General features: G+C 34.9%; 2 protein-coding genes across 2 annotated transcripts; one reads left to right on the forward strand and one right to left on the reverse strand.

Annotated features, from left to right (window-relative positions):
• Positions 1 to 2,313: 2,313 nt before the first annotated feature.
• LOC141596338 (petal death protein-like) lies at positions 2,314 to 4,470 on the reverse strand. The gene is made up of 5 exons (XM_074416463.1): positions 4,148 to 4,470; positions 3,716 to 3,789; positions 3,500 to 3,582; positions 2,957 to 3,148; positions 2,314 to 2,876 (listed from the first exon to the last, which is right to left on the reverse strand). Exons 1-5 carry the CDS (start codon positions 4,387 to 4,389, stop codon positions 2,517 to 2,519), a joined length of 951 nt encoding a protein of 316 aa, XP_074272564.1. The 5' UTR covers positions 4,390 to 4,470; the 3' UTR covers positions 2,314 to 2,516.
• A 13,021-nt stretch (positions 4,471 to 17,491) lies between these two features.
• LOC141594634 (uncharacterized) lies at positions 17,492 to 18,586 on the forward strand. The gene has a single exon (XM_074414639.1). The coding sequence runs from the start codon at positions 17,492 to 17,494 to the stop codon at positions 18,584 to 18,586; it is 1,095 nt and encodes a 364-aa protein (XP_074270740.1).
• The last annotated feature ends 6,406 nt before the right edge of the window (positions 18,587 to 24,992 follow it).

Consider the following 24,992-nt stretch of genomic DNA (forward strand, 5'->3'; position numbering starts at 1 on the left):
ATAAAAATCATGTTTCCTTCATTACGAAAACATAATTGACTAAGGCCACACTAAGTATTACAAATTACAACCGATTGCAAAAATTAAATACGTAAATAAAATTCATTCATTCGATTCATTCAACAAAAATAAAAGCATCAACTAAAATAAATTAAACATACATAATACAATACATTAATTATGTTGATTAATTTATCCAAACCACCTATTTAAATTAAATTAAGTGACAATTCCGCAATTTAATCACATTAATTCATACTCAATCGATATTAAACTTGTAATATGAATTCTATCCGTCAAAATTTTAAACTGCTTTAAAATAACTCGGTATCATTAAATTGTGAACCGATTCACAATAACAAATTGGCCAAAGTAAAAAAAAAAAAAAAAAATCCAATGCTTTAAATATGTCTCGGCCAAAAAAACAAATTTTTTTTTTTTTTAATAGTCACGGCTGAAAAAAAAAAAAAAACAACCCCTTTTCTATTTTAATTTGGTAAATAGGAAAAAAAAAACAAGGAAAAACTTTCCATAAAAATTTTTCTCCATCTTTTTCGGCAAAAGGCAATAAAAAAAAACTTTTTTAATTTTTTTTTTCTTTTCTTTTTCTCGGTTTACCAAAACCAAAAAAAATTAACAAAATTTTTTTTTTTTCTTTTCTTTCGGTGAACCCTAAAAACGCCCTTCCTTTTTTTTTTCTCTTTTTGCGGCACTTATGCCCTAATTCAAAGATATGATGAAAAAGTTTAAGGTTGCTATTAGGACATGATTTAGCAAATAAATTAACAAACATGATTAATCGTATATGCTAAAACTATATAGCAAAAACGAATTCTTATATCAATGACATGATGATACTATATGTAATTTAACTTAATCTGCATTAAATCAAAATCTACCAAATTCTTCATATGATAATTTTAACCGATTAAAACAATGATATGATCTATAGAAATTGGTTATATATCATCAAACAATTCGAATCACAAAAAGAAACCCTAATTTTTTTCGAAAATCAGGTTATGTTTACATACAATTTTTATGAAAATCATCAAGATTAAAATCGTAGCCTAGTGCTCTGATACCACTTGTGGGAAATAATCTGTATACTTCCCCTTAATTTAGAAGGATTATAACGATTTAATAAAGATGATCTAAGGTCATAAAATAAAATACATAAACATAAGTAAAAAGATATAGAATTAACCTCCGGTCCTAGCAAATATAGCCTAAGAACAATACCAAAGTAGATATTCGCCTATTGGTTGCACCCAAGACGATCTGAGATATACCCTTTGATTATGCTAGAAATCAATCTAAAATTTTCTGTAAAATTTAATTGTCTTTGTGTTCTTGTGATGAGAGAAAGAGAGGCTAGGTCAGAAACAGCATTAGGGTAGAAATAATTCTCTACCTTTCTTTTATACAGACCGAAATACCAAGTTAATTAGGAAAGATATATATCTCCTAATTTTCGACCAATGTGAACCGAAATAAGGAATTAAATTTCCTTATTTTTGGTCTTTCCAAAAATATATAAAGTGTGTTAAATTGTCATCTAGTGAGGATCAAACCCATGACCTCTTGGCTTGTGTACCCTCACTATTACCACTATGACACATTCAACTTGTTGATATTAAATACAACTGAATATATTTAACTACGAATTAACAGATTAATTCGTCCAAACTAACCTTATATATATTTAATTAAATATAACTTATTATATTTAATTTACTTAATTTGATTAATTCGTCTCAACTTAATATTATTTAATTTTCATTAAATAATTATCTCATCAACACATTGACTAACTTTTTAGTCATTTTGGCCATCAATGTAATTATATTTCTATAACCACATTTCTCAAATACGTCCTATAGGTGTGACCTTTAGGGACCAGTTGATCACCGTCATCTGTATGATAATAACGTCAAACTTTCTAGCAAGTCAACCGTTATTAGGTAAACGTTAATCAACTGATTAAATATACGAAGTATACCCTTGTGAACCTGTAAGAGATTTACAAATATTATCACACTAATTTGTGGAAGACACAAGCTCCAACACCGGCAACGCATCCGGGATACCAACAACGTGGTGACGGCGTCGCAACACCGCCACCAAACAGCCGAACTTCAGTCCGTAAAATAGGTACTCGGGACACACCAATGGTACCGAGTCCGGACGCTAACTAGACCCCTATCAGGCGTCATGACACCACATGAGCCTCTCCGTACTCATAAAGTACCACAAGTTTGTACCTCAAACACAAATCGACACATTTTTACCATTAATTATCAACTAATCAAATTGAAAAGGAGACTTGCGTATACATTTCAATCAATGAAACATTACAATGCACCATGACCATATATGTCATACTCAGAGGAATGCCAATACAACATTTATTCAAAACTTCAACACTAATAGCTTACACAAAAATAATGAAAATAATGAATGCAAACATATATGAAATTCAATGATTTTGCTACAGCATGGAACTAATAAGATAATCAAGACTCCGCTTTCGGGGTAAAGCTTTTGAACTTGGATTCTGCCTCATACCAAGACTCTAGGCTGATAAGCTCATTGAACTCGGAGAAGGTTGCCATTTGGTCCAAGTCATCCCTGGTGGTACCCTTCTCCTTCAAGATCTTCATGATGTTAACTAGGGCGCGAGCAGTGGCGTAGACTGCAGTGAGTGAATGAGCAATTAAGTGGAAACCCATTTCCTTGAACTCTTCAGGTGTGTGAAGGGGTGTCTTTCCTCCTTCAATCATGTTTGCAATTCTCAAACCCTTAGTTTTCGAGGATACTTCCTTCAATTCACCTATATCTGCAGGTGCCTCGACAAATGTGGCATCAGCACCAGCCTGTAAATGTTAGATAATTAAGATCATTTAGCAAGACATTCGCGGTTATGTGGATTGTTTTTTCGCGGTTATGATTATACCTCTCTATACATGTTAGCACGCCTAATTCCTTCTTCTAGACCATGAGGAGCACGTGCATCAGTCCTAGCAACAAGGAAGAAATCTGAATCACCAATAGCTTCTCTTGCAGCAGCGATTTTAAGTGCATGCTCTTCTGCGGGTACAACAGCCTTACCACGCATATGACCACATTTCTTCGGCCACACTTGATCCTATTAAAATTAATAATATAAAGTTAGTTGTTTGCTACCCTTGTCATAAGACATGCTACATAATGGGTGGAATTAAATAAGATCTTAGAAATGTTATCTAATCAATCTACTTGAATTGCTCAATTGCAAACCATATTATTGCATGTTCTAGCAATTACTCCATATTCATTTCGTGATAGACAAACATCGACGTAGATAGTTGACTACCTACATTTATTTCAAACATTTATGTGCATTTGATGGATCTACAAGCATAATACGTCTGCAAACAATTTAATTTTCGAAATACTATAGTATAAATACATAGATTCGATATACGTCACTTTTATATATAATTATAGTTTATTATACCTCAAGGAAGACGCCCTTAGCACCAGCTGAGATCAATTCTCTGATAAATCTTTGGACGTTAAGAGGTCCACCTCCTCCGGTATCTATTATAAATAAAACAAAATATTACTTTGCATAAAAAATGATTCATAGTCAAACAACTTTTCTTTCGTCAACGTTACTTTGTCATAGTGCATACATAATGCATAAAAATTCATGGGTGAACTTATTAATTACCTCCATCGACAATGATACACAAGTTAGGAGCCGCCGCGGTAATTCTACGAGTAGCCTCCACAACTTCGGTTGTCCTGTATTTTCACAATTACGTACGGAGTAAATATTAAGTCAATGGACATGGGAAAGTTTAGTCAATTTCACAATCTACAATTAATAATTGTCAATTATTAAGAATAAAAAGTTGTGTTGTACTTTTATATGTTCTTTTTGGCATAAAAAAGGAATTAAAACTCATGATCTATTGTCATATACTTTCGCTGTAGCTACTAGGTTAAGGTCTCTTCGATTGTTTGAGTTCTGTATGTAGGTGCAAATAAATGTTCCATGTTGAAGTGACAATATCAACTAGAAATTTGATCTACGTTATAAAAGACATAATTGAGCAAATAAATAAAAAAATTTAAAAAAATGAAGGAAAAAGGATTATACGTAAGCAAGCCAAAGTCAGGCAAACCAAGCATGGCAGCAGAGACACTGTAACCGGAGGCAAAGGCGGCGTGGAAGCCGGTCTTCTCAACAACAGCAGCTGAAAGAGCATCTTGGACACCTGGCATAAGAATTGACCCATGCTCCTCAATCAACTTATGCATTGTTGTCTTTCGACCGACAATGTTGGTGTACGACCCGTTGGTGGTCGTCACATCATTGGCTGTACCATTCGGTGGTGCCATTGTTGAAAATGAAGGAGGAGATTAGGAGGAAGGAGGAATGAAGGAGTTAAAGAGTATTGTGTATGAGAGTTGATATGAATTTTTGAGCTAAGTTAGAGTCTTATTTATAGTAGTAGAGAGTTGGAATTACCAAATAAACAATTGTATTAGTTGTAGTAAGCTGTACTAGTAATAGTGCACTAGTAAGGGTATTTTGGTCATTTTCATTTGTGTTTTTTACAAGTTTTAATGGAAATTTCTTGGGTTGTTACTTGTTGCCTTGTTTGTACGTGAACCCCAATTCTTATTTCAGACCAAGGTATCCGTCTTATTAATAAAACGGATACCATATTCTCTCACAAAATACCCATTTAGAGTGAGTGGAGAAGCACATGGAGGGTCCCACCCTTGTCCCCTCTACCCATTTCCTCTCACACAACGACCCGTCTTAAAATCCGACCCGTTTTAAGCAAGACTTACTCGTACGTGAAATTGTTAAAGAAGGAAAGACATTAAAGGGGTCTACCACGTGAGCAAATTGTTTTATTGATATAACTACGGTTTGGTTGTACTAAATCCGGCCACTATAAATTCTCGTTGAGGACGGAGGTATTTATTTTACACAAATTCTTATTGAAGACGGGCACTATCCGTCATAAATTGGAGATGGATAGTGTCCCTCTCATAATATGTAAGTGATACTATTCATAGGGTGCTCTATTTCCTCCCCACTTGCCCTTCCACTTGCCTTGTTGTAAGAGGATCACTATCCGTCACAAGCGTGTGATGGATAGTCTCCGTCACAAGCAAGACGCTTTATTCATTTTAAATCTTAATACGGGTATAACACATATGAAATTATATGGAAAGTTGCCTAGAAAATGTCAAAACTTTAGTATATAATTGACCTATTTTAATATTTAAGACGAATACTTTGTTTTAAACAAGACTTACGGTCAACCTTGATACATAGTTAGTTGAACTTGATAATTTTAAGTCTAATCTTTATGTCATTCTCTTGAGATGAAAAGAGATACATTAGCGAGCACACATATTGTCACGCTCTTATTGAATTTCAATTCAAATTTACAGCAAATACTGCAACGAAGTGTAAGTAGGGGCATTTTGGGTATGTCACCATTCATAAAATCAACATAACTTTAGGTCTAACATACACAAGTAACAAAACAAGATTTTGATAGCTAATTACTGAACTTTGAGTAGGCGCTTTATAATTCACACATGATAATCATGAGTAATTGCTTATTATCAAAGGGTATTTTCATGCAAAATTTTTAAATTATATTCTTTCTGTTCAAGTAATCACTAGTTATTTATATTTAAATTTTCCTATTAAAAAAAAATATATAACTATTGACTAGTAGAGGGAGCTCTTCGTAAATTTACGGAGTCATTTACATGATATTTAGGCTGCTAGAGATCGATGAGCCAATGAGCCATCGAAACGTACCTATTGTAATGGTGTACTGATTATATTAAAACAAGACAATAATTGTAGTCTTGTAGACGCCGAAGTTTCGAATTGAATAATAACGAAATAACAAAAAGCATGTAATACATGCATTAATCTTAGATCTGTCGTTTATGATATGTCAAAGATCTTATCTTACTTATGTTTAATCCAACCAAGCAACTAGTTATAATATTCCGAACTATTTTTTTGTTTAATACTTTTTTTCATAACCGAAATTTAACGTGGTACCCTTGAATTTTGACATCTTACACATAGTACTTAACTTTTTAAGTTTGTATACATCATACCCTCCCGGTTTGATTTTCATGTATTACATGCCCTTTTTGTCGCCGTAAAAAAACTCAATTGCGCATAATCTCTAGACCGGAATTCAGAATCCCCCACTTATTTTTTCTTAAAATGATTATCTCTTCGTAATCTACAATTTGAGAAAAAAATTTGTCGACTGACATTTTATAGGGTTTTTTTTAACGAAAATATCAAATCAACCATACCCTTTGTAATCCCCTATAAAATCTAGTGCAAAACAGTGGCGGAAACACTGTCGAATGGGATTAAATACACAAAGATAAAAGTTCTAACTGTTACAAATTGAGAATGTATAAAATTCTCAAGGGTAAAGTTAAATGGTTAAGTCTAAACAAATGCCACTTTTATAAAAAGGGCGAAAATAAAATTCCTCAAAAGTGTTAAAACTAAAAACCATAAAAGAAAGTAGAAAAGCAGTAGGATCTCGCAAACTACTCGCTAGCTCACACAGTAAATCCCCAAACAAAGCTAATACTGTCATGTTATAAACATAACATGACCACAATCGATGGGGAGTAACTCGACGTTCTCACCATATCACATGATATAAATGTTACGGATGCAATTAATATATCAAAGTAAATTGAAATGTTATAAAACATAAGTAACAAAATATGATTACCAAATCACGTTAACCAACGTCGCATGCTTAAAAGCAAAATTCCTCAAATGATAGAATGGAAATAATATAGTTCGGGCTAGATATTCACTTTAGCTATACTCCTTGACACCGCAACATCTTACACTAGTTTTGGGAACTCGGTGTCACGCAAAGGTGACCAACTCCAAGTTCGCTCACTAGACAACAAGCTATAATAGGACACGTCTTACCACGCAGTGCGAAGTCCTAGTCTAAGTACATGTACATGACTCTACGACGATCTGTACCTCCCGCAGGATACCCAACCATATAGCCGTATAAGAACCCGTATGCCTTAGTTTATTATTCTTTGCCTTTACTTTCATTATTCCAAACTTAAAAGTATTCCAAGTGATATAGTATATTATTCAAATGGTTCGTAAGTGAACTACACTTTTATTTTCTTGAATTAGAAAACTTAAACTTAAATCCAAAAGTATAAAATTTATTTAAGGACTTTAAATAAATTAAGTTACTGAAATTAAACTTTAAAGACCATCCTTTGACTTAAGGTACTTTAGTAAAGACTTATTACTTAGGCTTTAATGAGACGGAGTTCTACATTAGTTTATAAAACTGAACAGCAGTATTGTAAAATTTATAATTAATTACAGAAAAATCTAAATGACGCAAGGCCAATTTTCATGGTTTCCTATAGCTTTTATCTACAACTTTCATGTTTTGACAAACTTTAAATTAGGAAAGTATCAGGGGTCTAAAAATGCATTTCTAAAAACTGTCAGAAAACGTCACCCATAATGTTTCAGTTCATAAATCTACTTTTAGAAAACATTTTAAGGCAAGGCATAATTTTAAACATAACTAAACATGATAAATCTTCATTGAGAAAGAGATTAGCTACTGTATCAAAAGCAAAATATCTTTTAAAAATGAATCTTTGAGAGAAGTCAGAAACGCGTTTTACAGACGAGCTGTTCACAAATAATTTATTCTGACCAAACTGTAAGTTTAAATCTTATGAAAATTTTTATACAGACTCTACACTTTAAAATAACAGGAGTCTCTTCTTTACACTTTTGCAAATTCGAAATAAAAACAGGTGATATGAATTTTACAAACAGACGAACATATTTGACAGATTTAACAACGGTTTTCATCAAACTTGTAAAATACACCATAAATCGAAAATAATGATTGAAGACCTACAAATTTATACACAAACTAATACTCCATGTCTCTGCCTTATACTAAAATATTGTAAATTTACAATTTTATTTAGTATTTTTAACATAATTAAAACCGAACAGAATCGCTATAATCGCAGAAACTGCGTCAATACTTTAAATTACGAAATAAATACTAAAACTCCAAAATAATTACCACGAAAATTCATGGTATCTTAAAATCAACTATTAATTCCAAAAAAATGATTTACATCAGTTTAAATTATAAAAACAAAATTATTAAAACCCTAATATCAAAACAATCGATTTGATCATAAAACTTGTAAATTAACCAAAATAAATACTCTATTGACAAAATAAAATTATACATAGTCAAAATAAATTATGGATACCAAAAGATCAGAAATTAAAGGTTTCGAAAATCATATGTATCAATAAATCATCATAAAACATTAAAAATCCAATAATACATACAACTACAACAATTAATCAATGCAATACCGAGTAACGTCGTAGTTACCTTGTTACGAATCCGAATCCACATATGCTAGCCTTCAATATCTCCTCTACAAACCCTTAGAAAAAGATGAACGGATGATGAGGGAAGGTCGATCGAAATAAAGAAGCAAGAAGGCAAGCACGTACGTAGATTTTATTTGTAAAACGAAATAAAGAAGCAAGAAGGCAAGCACGTACGTAAATTTTTTAGAAAGAATGAAACGTAGCAGCAGAATGTGCAGGAATATGATTTTTGTTTGAATGAAACCCTAATGAATAGGTAGGGTTTATAAGAGACTAAAATAAGAAATAAAGCTTTTTAAAAGTTTTAGATTGATTGGCCAAAATGGGTGTTTAAACAACCAAAAATATCTTCCCATGTTAAATAAGAATAAATATTTTAAATAAGAATAAGCAAAAGGAATGATGTAAATATTATCACATAAGTTTTAATAAATACAAAGTGTATAAAATGCTTTGTATTAAAATTACTATTAACATTATCCAAAAAGGTGATGAACCAGAATCATTTTCCCATTTTATAAAAAATGTGACATATAATTAAAAGTCGGTCCATTTATAAAATAGGACTAAAATTAATAAAAATGGTGTTAAATAAAACATTAATCCAAAATTAGAATAAAAAGAAATAAAAATAAACTTCTTTAACGAAAATCAAATAAATGAGATTTATTAAAATGGTGGGTGTTACAATCTCCCCCACTAAAAGAAAGTTTCGTCCTCGAAACTTAAAAGTGGAAAACAAAATTTAAAGAACACGATTTTTTTTTTAAAATCATTTCAGTTGACACTTAAATTCGAGAAATCATCGTTGAGGTCATACAATTTTTAAACCAGTTTTCAAAATTGAGCTATTAAAAATCACTTGTCTCATCTCATGGAACGAGGGAATACTGTCGCGAACCAGGATTCTGTCGTCCCAGATAAGGGTAAGTCAACATTGGAAAAATCAAATCTTACAACCATGCATCAGCAAGTACTGAACCGGTCATTAGACGTCTTTAATGACAAGTCCTAGCATCCACCAATGTCAAAATTCAAAAGTAAATGTGCCAATTTAACTTAAAACCTTTGAGCAAATCAAATTTTGAAAATACAACACCACTTTTGAAAGTTTCTCAAGGCATCAAGGTATTGAAAAACAAAATTCGGAAGTATTTTCAAACGAATTTCAAATCATTTCGAAACAAAACCAAATTTAAATGATAACCCAAAACTAAAAGAGAAAGAGAAGTTCAAAACTTTGAAGCTAGTCATAATTCAAAATTTCCAAGATAATCAATATATCTTTATAAAAGTCAATTTTTTTTGTGTATGGAATTTCTCAAAGAAAAAGGTTTACGAGAAATCAAATTCGTATATACAACATAACATTTGAAAGGTTTTTTTTTTTTTTATGCATTAAATAACTTTATTTGAAACAATTCTGGTATATTTCCAAACGAGATTTAAGACATTTTGAAACAAAACCAAGTTTAGACACTAATCCAGAGTAACATTAACTTTGAAATTAAAATTTTAAATCATAACTCAAAATTAAAATTTTCGAGAACCAAACTTTGTAAAAGCAAAAACTCTTGTATAAAATGGAAATATCCGAGGAAAAAGGTCAACGGTAAATCAAGACAAAAGTTTTGAAACTAAAGCAAGGGAGAGAAAGATTTAAGAGTCATATATAACTCTCTCAAGGATTATGAAAGGGGGTAAACATCTCGAGATTCAAAAGAAAGAGTGCAAATTTTACTTAAAACCTTTGTACAAATCGAATTTGTAAATACAACATAACTCTTGAAAGTTTTAGAAGCATCCAAACAAAATTTTTGAAATAATTCGAAATACTTTCGAACGAGTTTTAAAAACATTTCAAGACATGACAAAATTTAGATACTAACCAAGAGTAAAACGAAAATGGAAGTTTTACACTTTAAAATCATAAATTTCAAAGATAATCAAAACTTTATAGGAGTCAAACCTTGTATAAAACAGAAATATTCGAGGAAAAAGGCTAAAGGTAAAAATTTTTCAAATTAGCCAAGGTTAAGGTAGTAACAGATGCTCAGGCGAAGAAGTGGGAATGAGAGATTCAAGAGCTATACAAAGCTCTCTCAAGGATTACAGAAGCGGTTGAAGATCTCGAGATTCTTGGTACGACTCCTCTGTGGAACCCAAGCATTTTCCTATTTCCATCGAAAACAAACCAAGGCTATTAACACTAGGCAACTAAGTTGTCAAGCTCAGAGTTGCCAAACTTCCTAGTCTACATCCTCCAAGATTATCGATTAATACAACTCTCATCTCAAATCCTTACATAACTGATCATCCTGTCAAAACATCATGGTAAAAAAAACATCAAGTACTTCAACATCCAACCGACTAACTAAATTACTCAAGTTATCAAATCCATAAGACTCCTCAAAATACCAAATATAAAACATCGTCTAACAAAGCTCTGACGATTCCTTTGAACTAAAAGCAACAAGGCCTCTAATATCCACAAGTACAATCTAAAAAGATAAAGCTCTTTTAGAAGTTCATCAAAGTCTTTTAGAAGTTCATTATATTCCCAATCATAACACTTCAACAACTAGGGGGTTAAGAACTCAACCAAGCAACAATTTCGATCATATAAGGTCATCAAACAACAATTTCCTTTAAGGTAATTCATACCAAAATATTCCTCCAGAAATACCGAGTGCTAAGGTTAAGACATTAAGATATGATAGGTATGCATAATTCCCAACTTCAGGTTCTTAATTCTTCAAATCAAAATAATCAATCCAAACTGCAGTTGAGCTATGACACTCCTTATTTCCAAGGTTAACACTAAACAACCCAAATAAAGATAAGTCACACAACCAAAAGTCCCAAGGTTACAACCTTACATCAGAACTCAACAATCTAAATCCATAAGAATCAAAACTGAGATTAATCTAGGTTAACCAATAATGATGCATGGTTACTATAAATACCTTAATCACATCTAGACCAAAATATGCAAGCTGCTTATACTTCAAAGCCAACATCTAAGCTAAGATCCTAAGTCCATAATCCACTAGCCACCATTCAAGTTAATCCTTATAGAATGAAAGCTCTCACAAGATAGGCATTAAGGGTAAAACTCACTATCCTCAAACCATAAGTAACAAGACTTTACTAAACCTCAAACTTACTTAACTTCCATCACATTTCTTCAAGAAGAGTCAGTTTAACCAATGAATCTCACGAGAATAGATACCAATGTGGAGGAATCACAAAGAAGGATTAATTCATCAGAATAGGAGATGAAAATTTATAATAAGGACATAGGAAGCAGCTAAGACTAAAAAAGATTGAAGGAATAAGAATGATGATCGCAGACTAATAAAGTCTGAGATCAGAGAAGGAATCTTCAGGCATCCAGAGTACGCAGTATGGCTCGTTGGATAACTCCATCACCTTGTAGAGAAAACAAACACACCAGTCTTGGGTTGCTTCGTCTAACAGATCCACAGTGTAATCATCACTTAGTCTATTGAACCATCGTGAAACTTGAGTCTACTCTTGGCCAACTTGTCTATAGCTTGAGCAGGATTGAATCTGAGTTGAAACTACCATTGTCCCTTCCTTGTGGCATCAAGTTCTCCACGCGTTCAGGCGTTCAGCTAGGTTATGGAGCAAGTTCAATATCACCATCATGATCGCGTTCGTCCGTCCAGGAAAACACCACGTCCATGTCCACCTTCCTTCATCTTCTTCGTCGGAGGAAATAAAAAACAAAACATAGATTCAATGCTAGTCATTGATTTTGCAGGAACACATAAACTAACATTCAAGTCCTTATGGTTTCTACCCATCTCTCACTAAATCATTTATTTAGTCAAATCATTTATTAGGCATTTTCCTAAAGATCAATGTGTGAGCGTCGGGAGCAGCGATGCTCTGATACCAACTGTAATCCCCTATAAAATCTAGTGCAAAACAGTGGCGGAAACACTGTCGAATGGGATTAAATACACAAAGATAAAAGTTCTAACTGTTACAAATTGAGAATGTATAAAATTCTCAAGGGTAAAGTTAAATGGTTAAGTCTAAACAAATGCCACTTTTATAAAAAGGGCGAAAATAAAATTCCTCAAAAGTGTTAAAACTAAAAACCATAAAAGAAAGTAGAAAACAGAGTAGGATCTGCAAACTACTCGCTAGCTCACACAGTAAATCCCAAAGACAAAGCTAATACACTGTCATGTTATAAACATAATGACCACAATCGATGGGGAGTAACTCGACGTTCTCCCAGCCATATCACATGATATAAATGTTACAGATGCAATTAATATATCAAAGTAAATTGAAATGTTATAAAACATAAGTAACAAAATATGATTACCAAATCACGTTAACCAACGTGCTGCATGCTTAAAAGCAAAATTCCTCAAATGATAGAATGGAAATAATATAGTTCAGGCTAGATATTCACTTTAGCTATACTCCTTGACACCGCAGCATCTTACACTAGTTTCGGGAACTCAGTGTCACGCAAAGGTGACCAACTCCAAGTTCGCTCACTAGACAACAAGCTATAATAGGACACGTCTTACCACGCAGTGCGAAGTCCTAGTCTAAGTACATGTACATGACTCTACGACGATCTGTACCTCCCGCAGGATACCCAACCATATAGCTGTATAAGAACCCGTATGCCTTAGTTTATTATTCTTTGCCTTTACTTTCATTATTCCAAACTTAAAAGTATTCCAAGTGATATAGTATATTATTCAAATGGTTCGTAAGTGAACTACACTTTTATTTTCTTCGAATTAGAAAACTTAAACTTAAATCCAAAAGTATAAAATTTATTTAAGGACTTTAAATAAATTAAGTTACTGAAATTAAACTTTAAAGACCATCCTTTGACTTAAGGTACTTTAGTAAAGACTTATTACTTAGGCTTTAATGAGACGGAGTTCTACATTAGTTTATAAAACTGAACAGCAGTATTGTAAAATTTATAATTAATTACAGAAAAATCTAAATGACGCAAGGCCAATTTTCATGGTTTCCTATAGCTTTTATCTACAACTTTCATGTTTTGACAAACTTTAAATTAGGAAAGTATCAGGGGTCTAAAAATGCATTTCTAAAAACTGTCAGAAAACGTCACCCATAATGTTTCAGTTCATAAATCTACTTTTAGAAAACATTTTAAGGCAAGGCATAATTTTAAACATAACTAAACATGATAAATCTTCATTGAGAAAGAGATTAGCTACTGTATCAAAAGCAAAATATCTTTTAAAAATGAATCTTTGAGAGAAGTCAGAAACGCGTTTTACAGACGAGCTGTTCACAAATAATTTATTCTGACCAAACTGTAAGTTTAAATCTTATGAAAATTTTTATACAGACTCTACACTTTAAAATAACAGGAGTCTCTTCTTTACACTTTTGCAAATTCGAAATAAAAACAGGTGATATGAATTTTACAAACAGACGAACATATTTGACAGATTTAACAACGGTTTTCATCAAACTTGTAAAATACACCATAAATCGAAAATAATGATTGAAGACCTACAAATTTATACACAAACTAATACTCCATGTCTCTGCCTTATACTAAAATATTGTAAATTTACAATTTTATTTAGTATTTTTAACATAATTAAAACCGAACAGAATCGCTATAATCGCAAACTGCGTCAATACTTTAAATTACGAAATAAATACTAAAACTCCAAAATAATTACCACGAAAATTCATGGTATCTTAAAATCAACTATTAATTCCAAAAAAATGATTTACATCAGTTTAAATTATAAAAACAAAATTATTAAAACCCTAATATCAAAACAATCGATTTGATCATAAAACTTGTAAATTAACCAAAATAAATACTCTATTGACAAAATAAAATTATACATAGTCAAAATAAATTATGGATACCAAAAGATCAGAAATTAAAGGTTTCGAAAATCATATGTATCAATAAATCATCATAAAACATTAAAAATCCAATAATACATACAACTACAACAATTAATCAATGCAATACCGAGTAACGTCGTAGTTACCTTGTTACGAATCCGAATCCACATATGCTAGCCTTCAATATCTCCTCTACAAACCCTTAGAAAAAGATGAACGGATGATGAGGGAAGGTCGATCGAAATAAAGAAGCAAGAAGGCAAGCACGTACGTAGATTTTATTTGTAAAACGAAATAAAGAAGCAAGAAGGCAAGCACGTACGTAAATTTTTTAGAAAGAATGAAACGTAGCAGCAGCTGCAGGAATATGATTTTTGTTTGAATGAAACCCTAATGAATAGGTAGGGTTTATAAGAGACTAAAATAAGAAATAAAGCTTTTTAAAAGTTTTAGATTGATTGGCCAAAATGGGTGTTTAAACAACCAAAAATATCTTCCCATGTTAAATAAGAATAAATATTTTAAATAAGAATAAGCAAAAGGAATGATGTAAATATTATCACATAAGTTTTAATAAATACAAAGTGTATAAAATGCTTTGTATTAAAATTACTATTAACATTATCCAAAAAGGTGATGAACCAGAATCATTTTCCCATTTTATAAAAAATGTGACATATAATTAAAAGTCGGTCCATTTATAAAATAGGACTAAAATTAATAAAAATGGTGTTAAATAAAACATTAATCCAAAATTAGAATAAAAAGAAATAAAAATAAACTTCTTTAACGAAAATCAAATAAATGAGATTTATTAAAATGGTGGGTGTTACACCGTTGATCTTAAATTTTCGAATGACCATTTTCGTTATATCAATTTATAGATCTCAAAGAGGTTATCAATTTGAAAAAAAAAATTAGTCAATTCCGATTTCTGATCTATGATTTATGCTCAATTGAAAATTTTAAAAACGATAAAAATGGCGCGTTGTACTTGAAAATCAAATCTTAAAGATATCATATGCAAAAACTTAAAGGGTTGAGTATCACGTACAAAATGGCAAAGTTCTAAGGGTACCATAATTTGTTAAGGAATCTTTATTTCTCTAAAATTAGTCCAACATTTTTTAGCAATCATATTCATATCATTCATTGGGTTTCGACTTTTGTTTGTTTGGGGCTGATTTATATCGACGACGTTTTAGTAAATATCGACGACGTTTTTCATAAAAAAGACGATGACTGCCCTTTTGACTTTCTCTCTCTAAAAAAAATTCTCTCAAACTCAACTAAATTCAAAACAAACAACAACAACAACAACAACAACAACAATTAACAATATTTCGAATCTCGATTCAACGGTACGTAAACAACTTAATCATTTGCTTAATTTTTCAATTTTTTTTTGCGCATCGTTCATTCTATTCGATAGTTGAATTACTTGACGTATTAACTTAGTAGTAGCGAATGTTTGAATTTGTTGCGTAATCTGAAAAATGTCCCCCGAAAGATGAACCATGGCCAAAGTTGGAAACCAACGTTCAGACCACGGTCCAAACGTTGGAAACCAACGTTTGCCACGGACCAAACAAAGGAATTCCACGTTTGGCCATGGTCCAACGTTGGAATTGAATGTTTGGCCGTGGTCAAACGTTGGAATTCAATGTTTGGCCGTGGTCAAACGTTGGATTTCATTGTTTGGCCGTGGTCAAATGTTGATTTTCATTGTTTGGCCGTGGATTAAAGTTGGTTTTCGTTGTTCGTCCGCGGTTGATCGATGGAAAGTAATGTTTGGCCGCGGTCGTTTGTTGGGTCTCGCGTTTTAGGTATGAATAACTCGTTTTCTACTCGTTTTTACATGTTTTTCTTTCGTTTTACGCAACTTATGTAGTATATGAATCCTTTTTATTGTCTTACTATAGTCCTTATTGCTTGTAACAGGAATCGTGGGAGGATTTTGGCGATAATCCAATTGATTACAACCCGTTGTTCGAGACTACTATAGATTTCGAAACGCGTGACGATGCTTTCAATTGGGCTCAGAAAATCGCATTCGAGAATGGGTTTGCTTTGGTTAAAGCAAATAACGGAGCTAAAAATAGGAAAAAGAACGGGTTGTTGGCAAGTTATTTTCGATGTAAAAGACATGGTAAACCAAAAGAATCGGACGATCTTGAAAAGCCAAGGAGGTCGTAGAAGTGTTCATACAAGTTTCGTATTCGTGCCGTTCAAAATTTCGTGTCTAAAAATGATAAAGAGACGGTGGTGTGGAACATTGTAACCTCCAAGGGTACTGGACTACACAACCACAACGTAGCCGTTTATAAGGACGGGGATCGGCACTTTGCGGGATTGGACGCGGAAGAGAAGGCATATGTTAGGCAACAAACATTGGTCGGGGTTCAACCGAGGGATATTAAAAATGGTCTTCATTTGAGATCCCCCGAAAAACCTCAACCGTCAAGCACCCAACTGTATAATGAAACAAGGAAAATTAAGAAAGAAGAAATGGGTGAAAGAAACACCGCTCAGCAAATTTTGGCTCTAGCGGTGGCAGCGAAATACGTCTACTTTTACGAGATTGATTCCGAGGAGTCAAAAGAGTTAACTCACATTTTCATGGCTCATCCTGAAGCGATTAAGTTGTTCCGGGCTTATCCTTATGTCGTCCTCATGGATTTGACTTATAAAACCAACATTTACAGGAATCCACTCATTGAGATGGTTGGTGTGACACCCACGGGATCGTCCTTCTTAATTGCATATGCGATGATTCCTACCGAGTCTGACGTGAATTACAAGTGGTTGTTGAGAAAGTTAGCTGCTATTTTAGATGCCACCGGAGTAGCGTCCCCTGCTGTATTTGTCACCGACCGGGAATTGGGTTTGATCAGCGCTCTTGAGCAAGTATTTCCCCGGGCTGAGCATTTGTTGTGTAGATGGCATGTGAACAAAGCCATCAATGCAAAAGCCTTGACAACATACCAAACTGAAAGTATGAGGAAATTTGTCATCTCAAATAAAGAAGACGGTTGGTTTAGGGTGATCAATTCAGTTACCTAGGAATCGTTTCAGCGTGCGTGGCAGTGTTTCCAACGTAACTGGCCAAAAATGGAGGATTATGTACGGACAACTTGGGATCAACACGCAGGGAAGTTCGTTTTATGCTATACAAACGAGGTCTTACATTTTGGTAACACGGCAACTTCCCGTGTTGAGTCAGCACATTCTCTATTGAAGGCTTGGTTGAAGTCAAAGCATCTCACACTTGACTCCATGTGGTCCCGTATCCACGGCATGCTTGAAAGTCAACACTCGAAGATTAAGAAAGAACTCGAAGATGAAATGAGTAAACCAAGGAGAACATCTCGTACTTTCTCCTTATTGCAAGGAAACGTGTCTACTAAGGCCATAGAGTTAATGGAGAAAGAACTTACTAGAGGCCTTGGTTTGGGTATCGGATTGAATGATCGATGCCGACACGTGATGCGAACGACTCATGGATTACCTTGTGCATGCAATTTGGTATCTTTGCACGGAAGAGGTAGGAGGGTCCATCTCGAGGATATTCATGTCTTTTGGAAGACATTGGTGTATGATATTCCTCAACAAATGCCGAAAAATAACGGTGATTTATGGGAGAAATTAGTGGATGATGTGAGGCTCAGTGACCCGGTTAAACTAAGGGCGGCCATAGACTTGTTGCGTGATTTCCACCACCCGGAGGACCAAGAGATTTTGCCACCCCCTATTAATGAGCACCCGAAAGGTCGTCCAAGAGGTTCAACAACTAGAAACAAGTCGGGTTTTGAGCATGCAGAAAGGAAGTTCGGGACACCAAGTACTCACTGTTCAACAAATGCAGAGGTTCAACAAAGATTTGGTGATTTCGAATCAGGAACTCCCGGTGCTCCTTTGGGAAGGAACTTTACCATTGGCTTTATATCAACATGGGTCAAACGGTGGGGTATTCCTGAGGTTTTGTGGGGCCACTTCGATGGTTGGGTGGATGTTGGAGATGACGATCATTTTGGATTCCGGATAATATCGCACGCCCAGCGAGGCCAAGAGACAGATTATATAGTTATGCGGGAATGGTGTTCGAGGGAGATGAGGACCAACTCTATCTACGCAGAGTTATATGGAGGTTTTCAATCACCACTCAGCGGTATGTCAGGGTTGGATTTAGCACTTCGACGAGTTTAGTTTTTTCAGCAGATTAGTTGTGGGCAGGACCATTGGATGTGTAGCGACGATTTGCTAGTTTTTGCAACGATGTTCAACTGGACGATATGTGTGATTGGTCATACACTGCGAGACGGGAAGAATGTTTGGGAATGAAGTTGCAAAACTATCATGCCATTGAAGACCCGAGTGGAAGGCCGACTACTGTGTGGTATTTTGTGGTTTGTCCTACATCATAGCCATTGGATGCGGTTGCATTCTAGTAGCCCCCCTGAGAGTCTCCCTATGCCGCCACTTGATCCCGCTTGGTTGACCTTCCGAGATCCCAGTGTTGTTCACCTAGAGACTTTGTACCAACATAACACTGAGATTTGGCAGCGTTCATGTTAGAAACTCCGAGAAGACGTCGTAGAAGTCGGGTCTCTGATAGTGCGACAGTTATCTCAGTTAGTAGTTGTTCGGATTGAAAAAACTATTAAGTTCACTTGTGTAATGTAATATATTATTGAAAAGCATAACAATCATTTTACTAATTTCTGAAATTTATGGAATTCATGACAACTAATACAAATTTGTTCATTTTTGCAAATACTCACTACTTCATAACAATGGCTAACATAAGAAACACAAACAAATACAAGATACACTTGAAATAAAACTTCATCATCTTTGACAAACTCGAAATTTCCTCTTTCAAACATATCACTTGCTCTTTCATGGCTTTTCCACTTGATGCATCATCACCTTCATCTTCACATGCTATCTCCAACCTTTTTGTTATTGTCAAATGATCTTCAGTCAACCACGACACAAAATTATTGCAAACTAAACACTTAAAATACGCTTTCATTGGATTACTAATTGACCCGGAAATCATGATGATAGCGTTTTTGCGACAAAGATTGCAACGTTGATTCTTAAAGTTAAGGCCTTCAATTGGGTGGTTTCTACACATTGAAGATGATGTCGACATTGGTGGATAGATAAGGAAGAAAATAGAAGTCAAAAGTAGAAGAAAATGAGGATGATTGAAAACTAGAAGAAGATGAATATGTTAATATAGTTGAGTATTCAAAAATAACCGTTATAATTCAAAATAACCCTTATAATTCAAATGTTACCGTTATAATTCAAATGTTACCGTTATAATTCAAAATAACCGTTATAATTCAAATGTTACCGTTATAATTCAAATGTTACCGTTATAATTCAAAATAACCGTTATAATTCAAATGTTACCGTTATAATTCAAATGTTACCGTTATAATTCAAAATAACCGTTACAATTCAAAAATAGCCGTTACAATTCAAAAAAAGCCGTTACAATTAATAGCTTATAAATAGGCCATTCTATGTCAATTTCAATCACAAAATCCAATCCTATTCACTCACTACAATACTAAAATGGTTCTCACAAATGCTCAAAAAACCAGAGTTCATCAAATAAGAATCGTTCTAATTGTTCAAAATTTACCAATTCTAATTGAGCATCTTGAATCAGTGGTTCCCAGTGCCACTGTATGGCACATGCTTGAAGAGCCTCCAATTGGTAGCCTTTGTATAATTTTACAAGGAAACCGAGAAGATGTGCTAACTCCAGCGATTCTGAGATGAGGTTGTCTCGATGAAGCATTAACCGAGAAGATGTGGGAGTTTCGCAGTTAAGAAGTGATCTCTTTACATATTCGAGCGCATCCTCACCGTGATCGATTACCCAAGACTATCGGACTTATGTCTTTGGTAGAGTCCGGGCAAGGAATTCTTTATCTCTACTTGAATGATTTGTTGACTGAATATATGTCTACCCAACCTGAAGAAATTGAGGTTCATGATCATGAAGAAGATAAGGAATCGTCGTCTTCATCATCGGAAGATAATTAAGTTCGATAGTTATTTAATTATGTTATGTTTTAAGTAATAATCGTTTATGGTTTGGGGTTTAGGGTTTGGGGTTTAGGGTTTGGGGTTTGGGGTTTAGGGTTTAGGGTTTGGGGTTTAGGGTTTAGGGTTTAGGGTTTGGGGTTTAGGGTATAGGGTGTTGTTGTTTGTTTTGAATTTATGTTTTAAGTGGTTTATGTTTAAATTATATTTTAAGTGGTTTATGTAATGTCGTTGTATTTCAATTAATGAATGTTTTAATTAAATTATGTTAAATTAAGTTTAAAGTCATTTAATTAAATATCGTTGCATTTAATTAAATACCGTCTCCAAACAAAAAGACAAACATCTGAAAATAAAAAAAAAAACATAAAAATTATCCATACAAAGATACTAAAAAAAACCATACAAACATAATCCAAACAAACATAATCCAAACAAATAGAAAAACATAAGAAAATAAAAACAAACTAGTCATCATACACGTCTTCATAGTAAGGACGCATCCCCGCAAACAAATCCTCCAGAGTCTCTCTCTCGGCCTCCTCATCAGCTTGCCGGAAGACATTCTTCAACTTACGACTAACAGCTAGGGCGACTTCCGGCTCCTCATGAAACTCGACAGGCCGAAAATGGACGCGGTGTGAGGGGGTATAAAGGTAGGGGTGTGAATGGTCTGCATACCAAGACATGTATCCATTAGTACACTCGAAAGGCATATATGCTTTCTTTGACAGGTTTCGGAGGTGTATGGTGGATATCTCGGTCATCCATGTCCTATCGGACTCTTGCCCGAAGTCCACCCTGTAAGGCCCGTTCGCGGGCCGAGACTCATTCACTGCAATAGGCATCGAGACCGGGACATCCTGACGGTACCCAAACTGGCGCATGCACCGATCCGGCTGGTACGGCTCTACTATATCAAGATGTCTGATAAAACCCGAGTAAAGCGATACTCTGCAACAACCCTGAGGACGGTTCCCGTAAGGCAACCATCAGACATGCTCTAACCTAAGATCGTCCAAACTATGACGATACATCTGAAAAGTATGAGAATCACCCTTACTCCGAGGCGAGGTGGCCCAAGCCTCAACAAGAGGACGGTCCTCAAAAAAGAATCCACCACCGGGTCGGAACTTGGGAAAGTACTCGTATATCCACGCCTGGAGTAACGGTAGACATCCACTAACACCAGCACTATCTCGGCGCGATGCTATCCCTAGCTGTCGGTACAAGTAAGCCAAACAAGCCGCACCCCAAGCATATGAACCAACCCGCTCAAGACTATCAAACAAGGGCAACAACTAAGCGGACACCCTATCACCACTCTTATCCATGAAAAGAGTATGACCCAGTAACATCAAGAGGTAAGCCCGTAACGAGTCATGCTCGTTCCCTAGGTAAACAACATTCCTCAACTCCGATGTTAGTAAACCGCCATTCTTGTAGAGCGGTGGTACAACATCGGACTCAGGAACTCCATAAAACCTCGCAATCTTGCCCCTCAGACCACTGTCATCATCCTCGCCCGAACCGGCCACAAGCACCCGATCACCACTAACAGGTATCCCAAGAATATGCTGGACATCATGGAGCATGATACTAATCTCTCCAAAAGGCATATGGAAAGTGCCACCTCTCGATAAAAGCACTAAGGAGGTTATCATCTAAACCGGTGGTAAAACACTTCTTCAAAACCCCAAGTCCGCTCGCCTGTACCCTAGCTGCAACACCCTCAGTGAGAACCATGTGCCTAATCTCCCTCGCAGTTTTCGGCCTCTCGTAGAGCTTGATCCACGACCTCATATTCTCTGGGTTAGGGTCCGATCAACTGTTGAACGCAACGTGACCACCAAAACTCCGTAGGGTGCTAATGTTCCTACGACCACCAGGAACGGGCTCTCTCAGGATCCAAGAACTATCCCTACTCGGCCTCCTCGACCTATCGGTGCTAGAGGACTCTCTAACACTCGAATAACGTCCTCTACTATCCCGGCCCAACTTCAGACTCAACACTCTCGACGGTGCCGGGTTCGGTTGGACCACATACTCTCCAGCATCCTCCTCCTCCTCCCCGAAACCGTCATCCGAAGGCTCATCCTCTCTATCAGGCTGGTAACTACCACCAACCTCCCGTGACCTCGCCTCCTCCGTCTCGCTAACGACGTGACTGGGAGTAGGCATCATAACCATTCCAGACGTCTCTCGAAGTGGGGGTGGCTGCTTGTGGGCCTGCTTAACTCGCAAACGACGCTTCGAGCCCGTAATATTACGCCCAGCGGTACGGTCGTGTATGTTAGGCGGAGGCGGAGCATTCATGATTGCCTTTCCTCTCTCATTTCGATCTGCCATCTGCATTAGGAAATTATAAGTTGTTAGAAAACACGTTAATCGACTAAATATCATATACAGTAACAAAAATCGGCAAATAATAGCATAAAACACGGTTTTTTAAAAAAAAAAATTAATTTACCGCGGACTAACAAAACAAACCCCTTCTTTGACCGCGGTTGAACAAAAAAACCCCATACTTGACGGTGGCTAAACATTTTTTTTTTTTTACCGCGGCCAAACTTTTTTTTTTTTTTTTTACCGCGGCCAAACTTTTTTTTTTTTTTTACCGCGGCCAAACAATAAAACTGGATGTTTGACCACGGCCAAACAATAATTCCCAACGTTTGACCACAGCCAAACGTGAGAATCACACGTTTGACCGCAGCCAAACCTCCATTTCCAACGTTTACCCACGGTAAAACGTGGAGTTCTCACGTTTCAGCCACGGCCAACGTCCATTCCCCACGTTTGGCCATGGTTTCGGCCTTAAAACACTTCAAATTCACTCCCAATCCGATTAAAAACAACAAATTTCGACTCAAAAATCAATCTCAATCAACTATATTTCACAAACAACATATAACAATACCAAAATTTACATAATAACAACTAATTAACATGAATTTTAATAGAAAAACTAACAATTTCTAAACTAATTCAATTAATTTTAATAAAAACCTAACACATAACCTAATTTCAATTCTAAAACAAAATCCAATCAATTTAATCGATTAACAATAACAATAAAGGAAAGAAAACTATTTAATTTCATAGTTTAATTCAATTACTTTCAATTTCTAAACTAATTTAACAAAAAAAAAAAAAAACGGCACTTACCTTTGTATGTAGCAGCGGCGACAGGGGCGTGGTGTCGGCGGCAGGGCCGTGGTGGTAGCAGCGGCGGGGGTGTGTTAGTGGTGGTGGAAGGTTGATTTTTAGTTGTTTTGAGTTAGAGAGAATAGAGAGAGTTGGTGAAGAGTTAGTGAGATAGTAGGGGCATTGTCGTCTTTTTTTTTAAAAAACGTCGTCGACGTTTACTAAAACGTCGTCGATATTTACGAATCCGGGTTTGTTTTGACCTTGTTTTAGTTTGGTTCGGTTTCCAATAGACATCGGCCGGTTAGGTCTAGCTTGGTCAATTCAGAGCATGTTTATCTGCAAAAAGTGTCACAAATTCTTGTTTTAGAGCCGTGTATATGTTTTATAGCTAAAGCGGGTCAGTGAATACTTATTTTGATAGATAAAGACAAGCAAAAAACCAAGATAATGAGTAACAAAAGTTTCTCCTGTTTATATATCTAGGTGCTGTTTGGCCTAGTTTATGTGAAATAGCTTTTACTTTTTAAAATGAATTTTTTCACAAACTACTTTTTGAAAAAGGTTGTGGTTGTTTGGCCTAACTTTTGTAAAAGTAGTTTCTTAACAAATTGATGTGTTTGGCCTGCTACTGCTTTTTTTTTTTTTAGTTTCCATAATCCTAAGAGTTTTTGGGAGAACTAGAAGCAGAGGCATCAATTTGGTGTTTCTGTTTCTAGTAGCTTTTTATTAACTTCTGACTTTTCAAAAGTAGTTTTTTTATCTCCCTAAATTGTAGTGTTTGACCCAACTTCTACTTTTACAATTAGAAAAGCAGTTAGAAAACTTGACCAAACACCCCCCCTAAATAGGATGTTACTTGAGTCATTTTAATTATAAAATGAACATCTCGTCTTATGGGAGATTAATTGAAAATTCGTAGTTTTTACATGTGACTTTACAGTTTTCATGGCTATATTTATAATTTCGTTTTTAAATTAAAATTATTAAGTTAAATAACAAGTAACTAGATTAATATGAATCAATATTAAGGTAGTAATATGTTGTCCAGTCATCAATCAATTCAAGTCATTACGATGTTAGGTTATATCGATTGTTTCAGGTCGGGCTAACTTTTACTCAAGCCTGTTGTAAATAAGCAACGGTATCGTACATCTAAATGTTTTACTCCAATACTCCATATTAATCACTGAGGTGAAATTTGTCTCTTGAATTTAAGGTATTTAGTGTAAGGCGAGTAGTAGTAAAATAGTAAGTAAAATAGAGGAACGATGTTATTTGGAACAATTGTTGTGGCGTGACTTGGGGTCATTGTCCTAAAGTTGATTATGCTCTGTCTACAACACACGAACTCAATAGCATTCGACCCCCAGGATTACACGTACATGCAGCAGCTGCA

Source organism: Silene latifolia, chromosome 8 (genome assembly GCF_048544455.1).
Source record: "Silene latifolia isolate original U9 population chromosome 8, ASM4854445v1, whole genome shotgun sequence".
NCBI classification, from domain to species: domain Eukaryota; kingdom Viridiplantae; phylum Streptophyta; class Magnoliopsida; order Caryophyllales; family Caryophyllaceae; genus Silene; species Silene latifolia.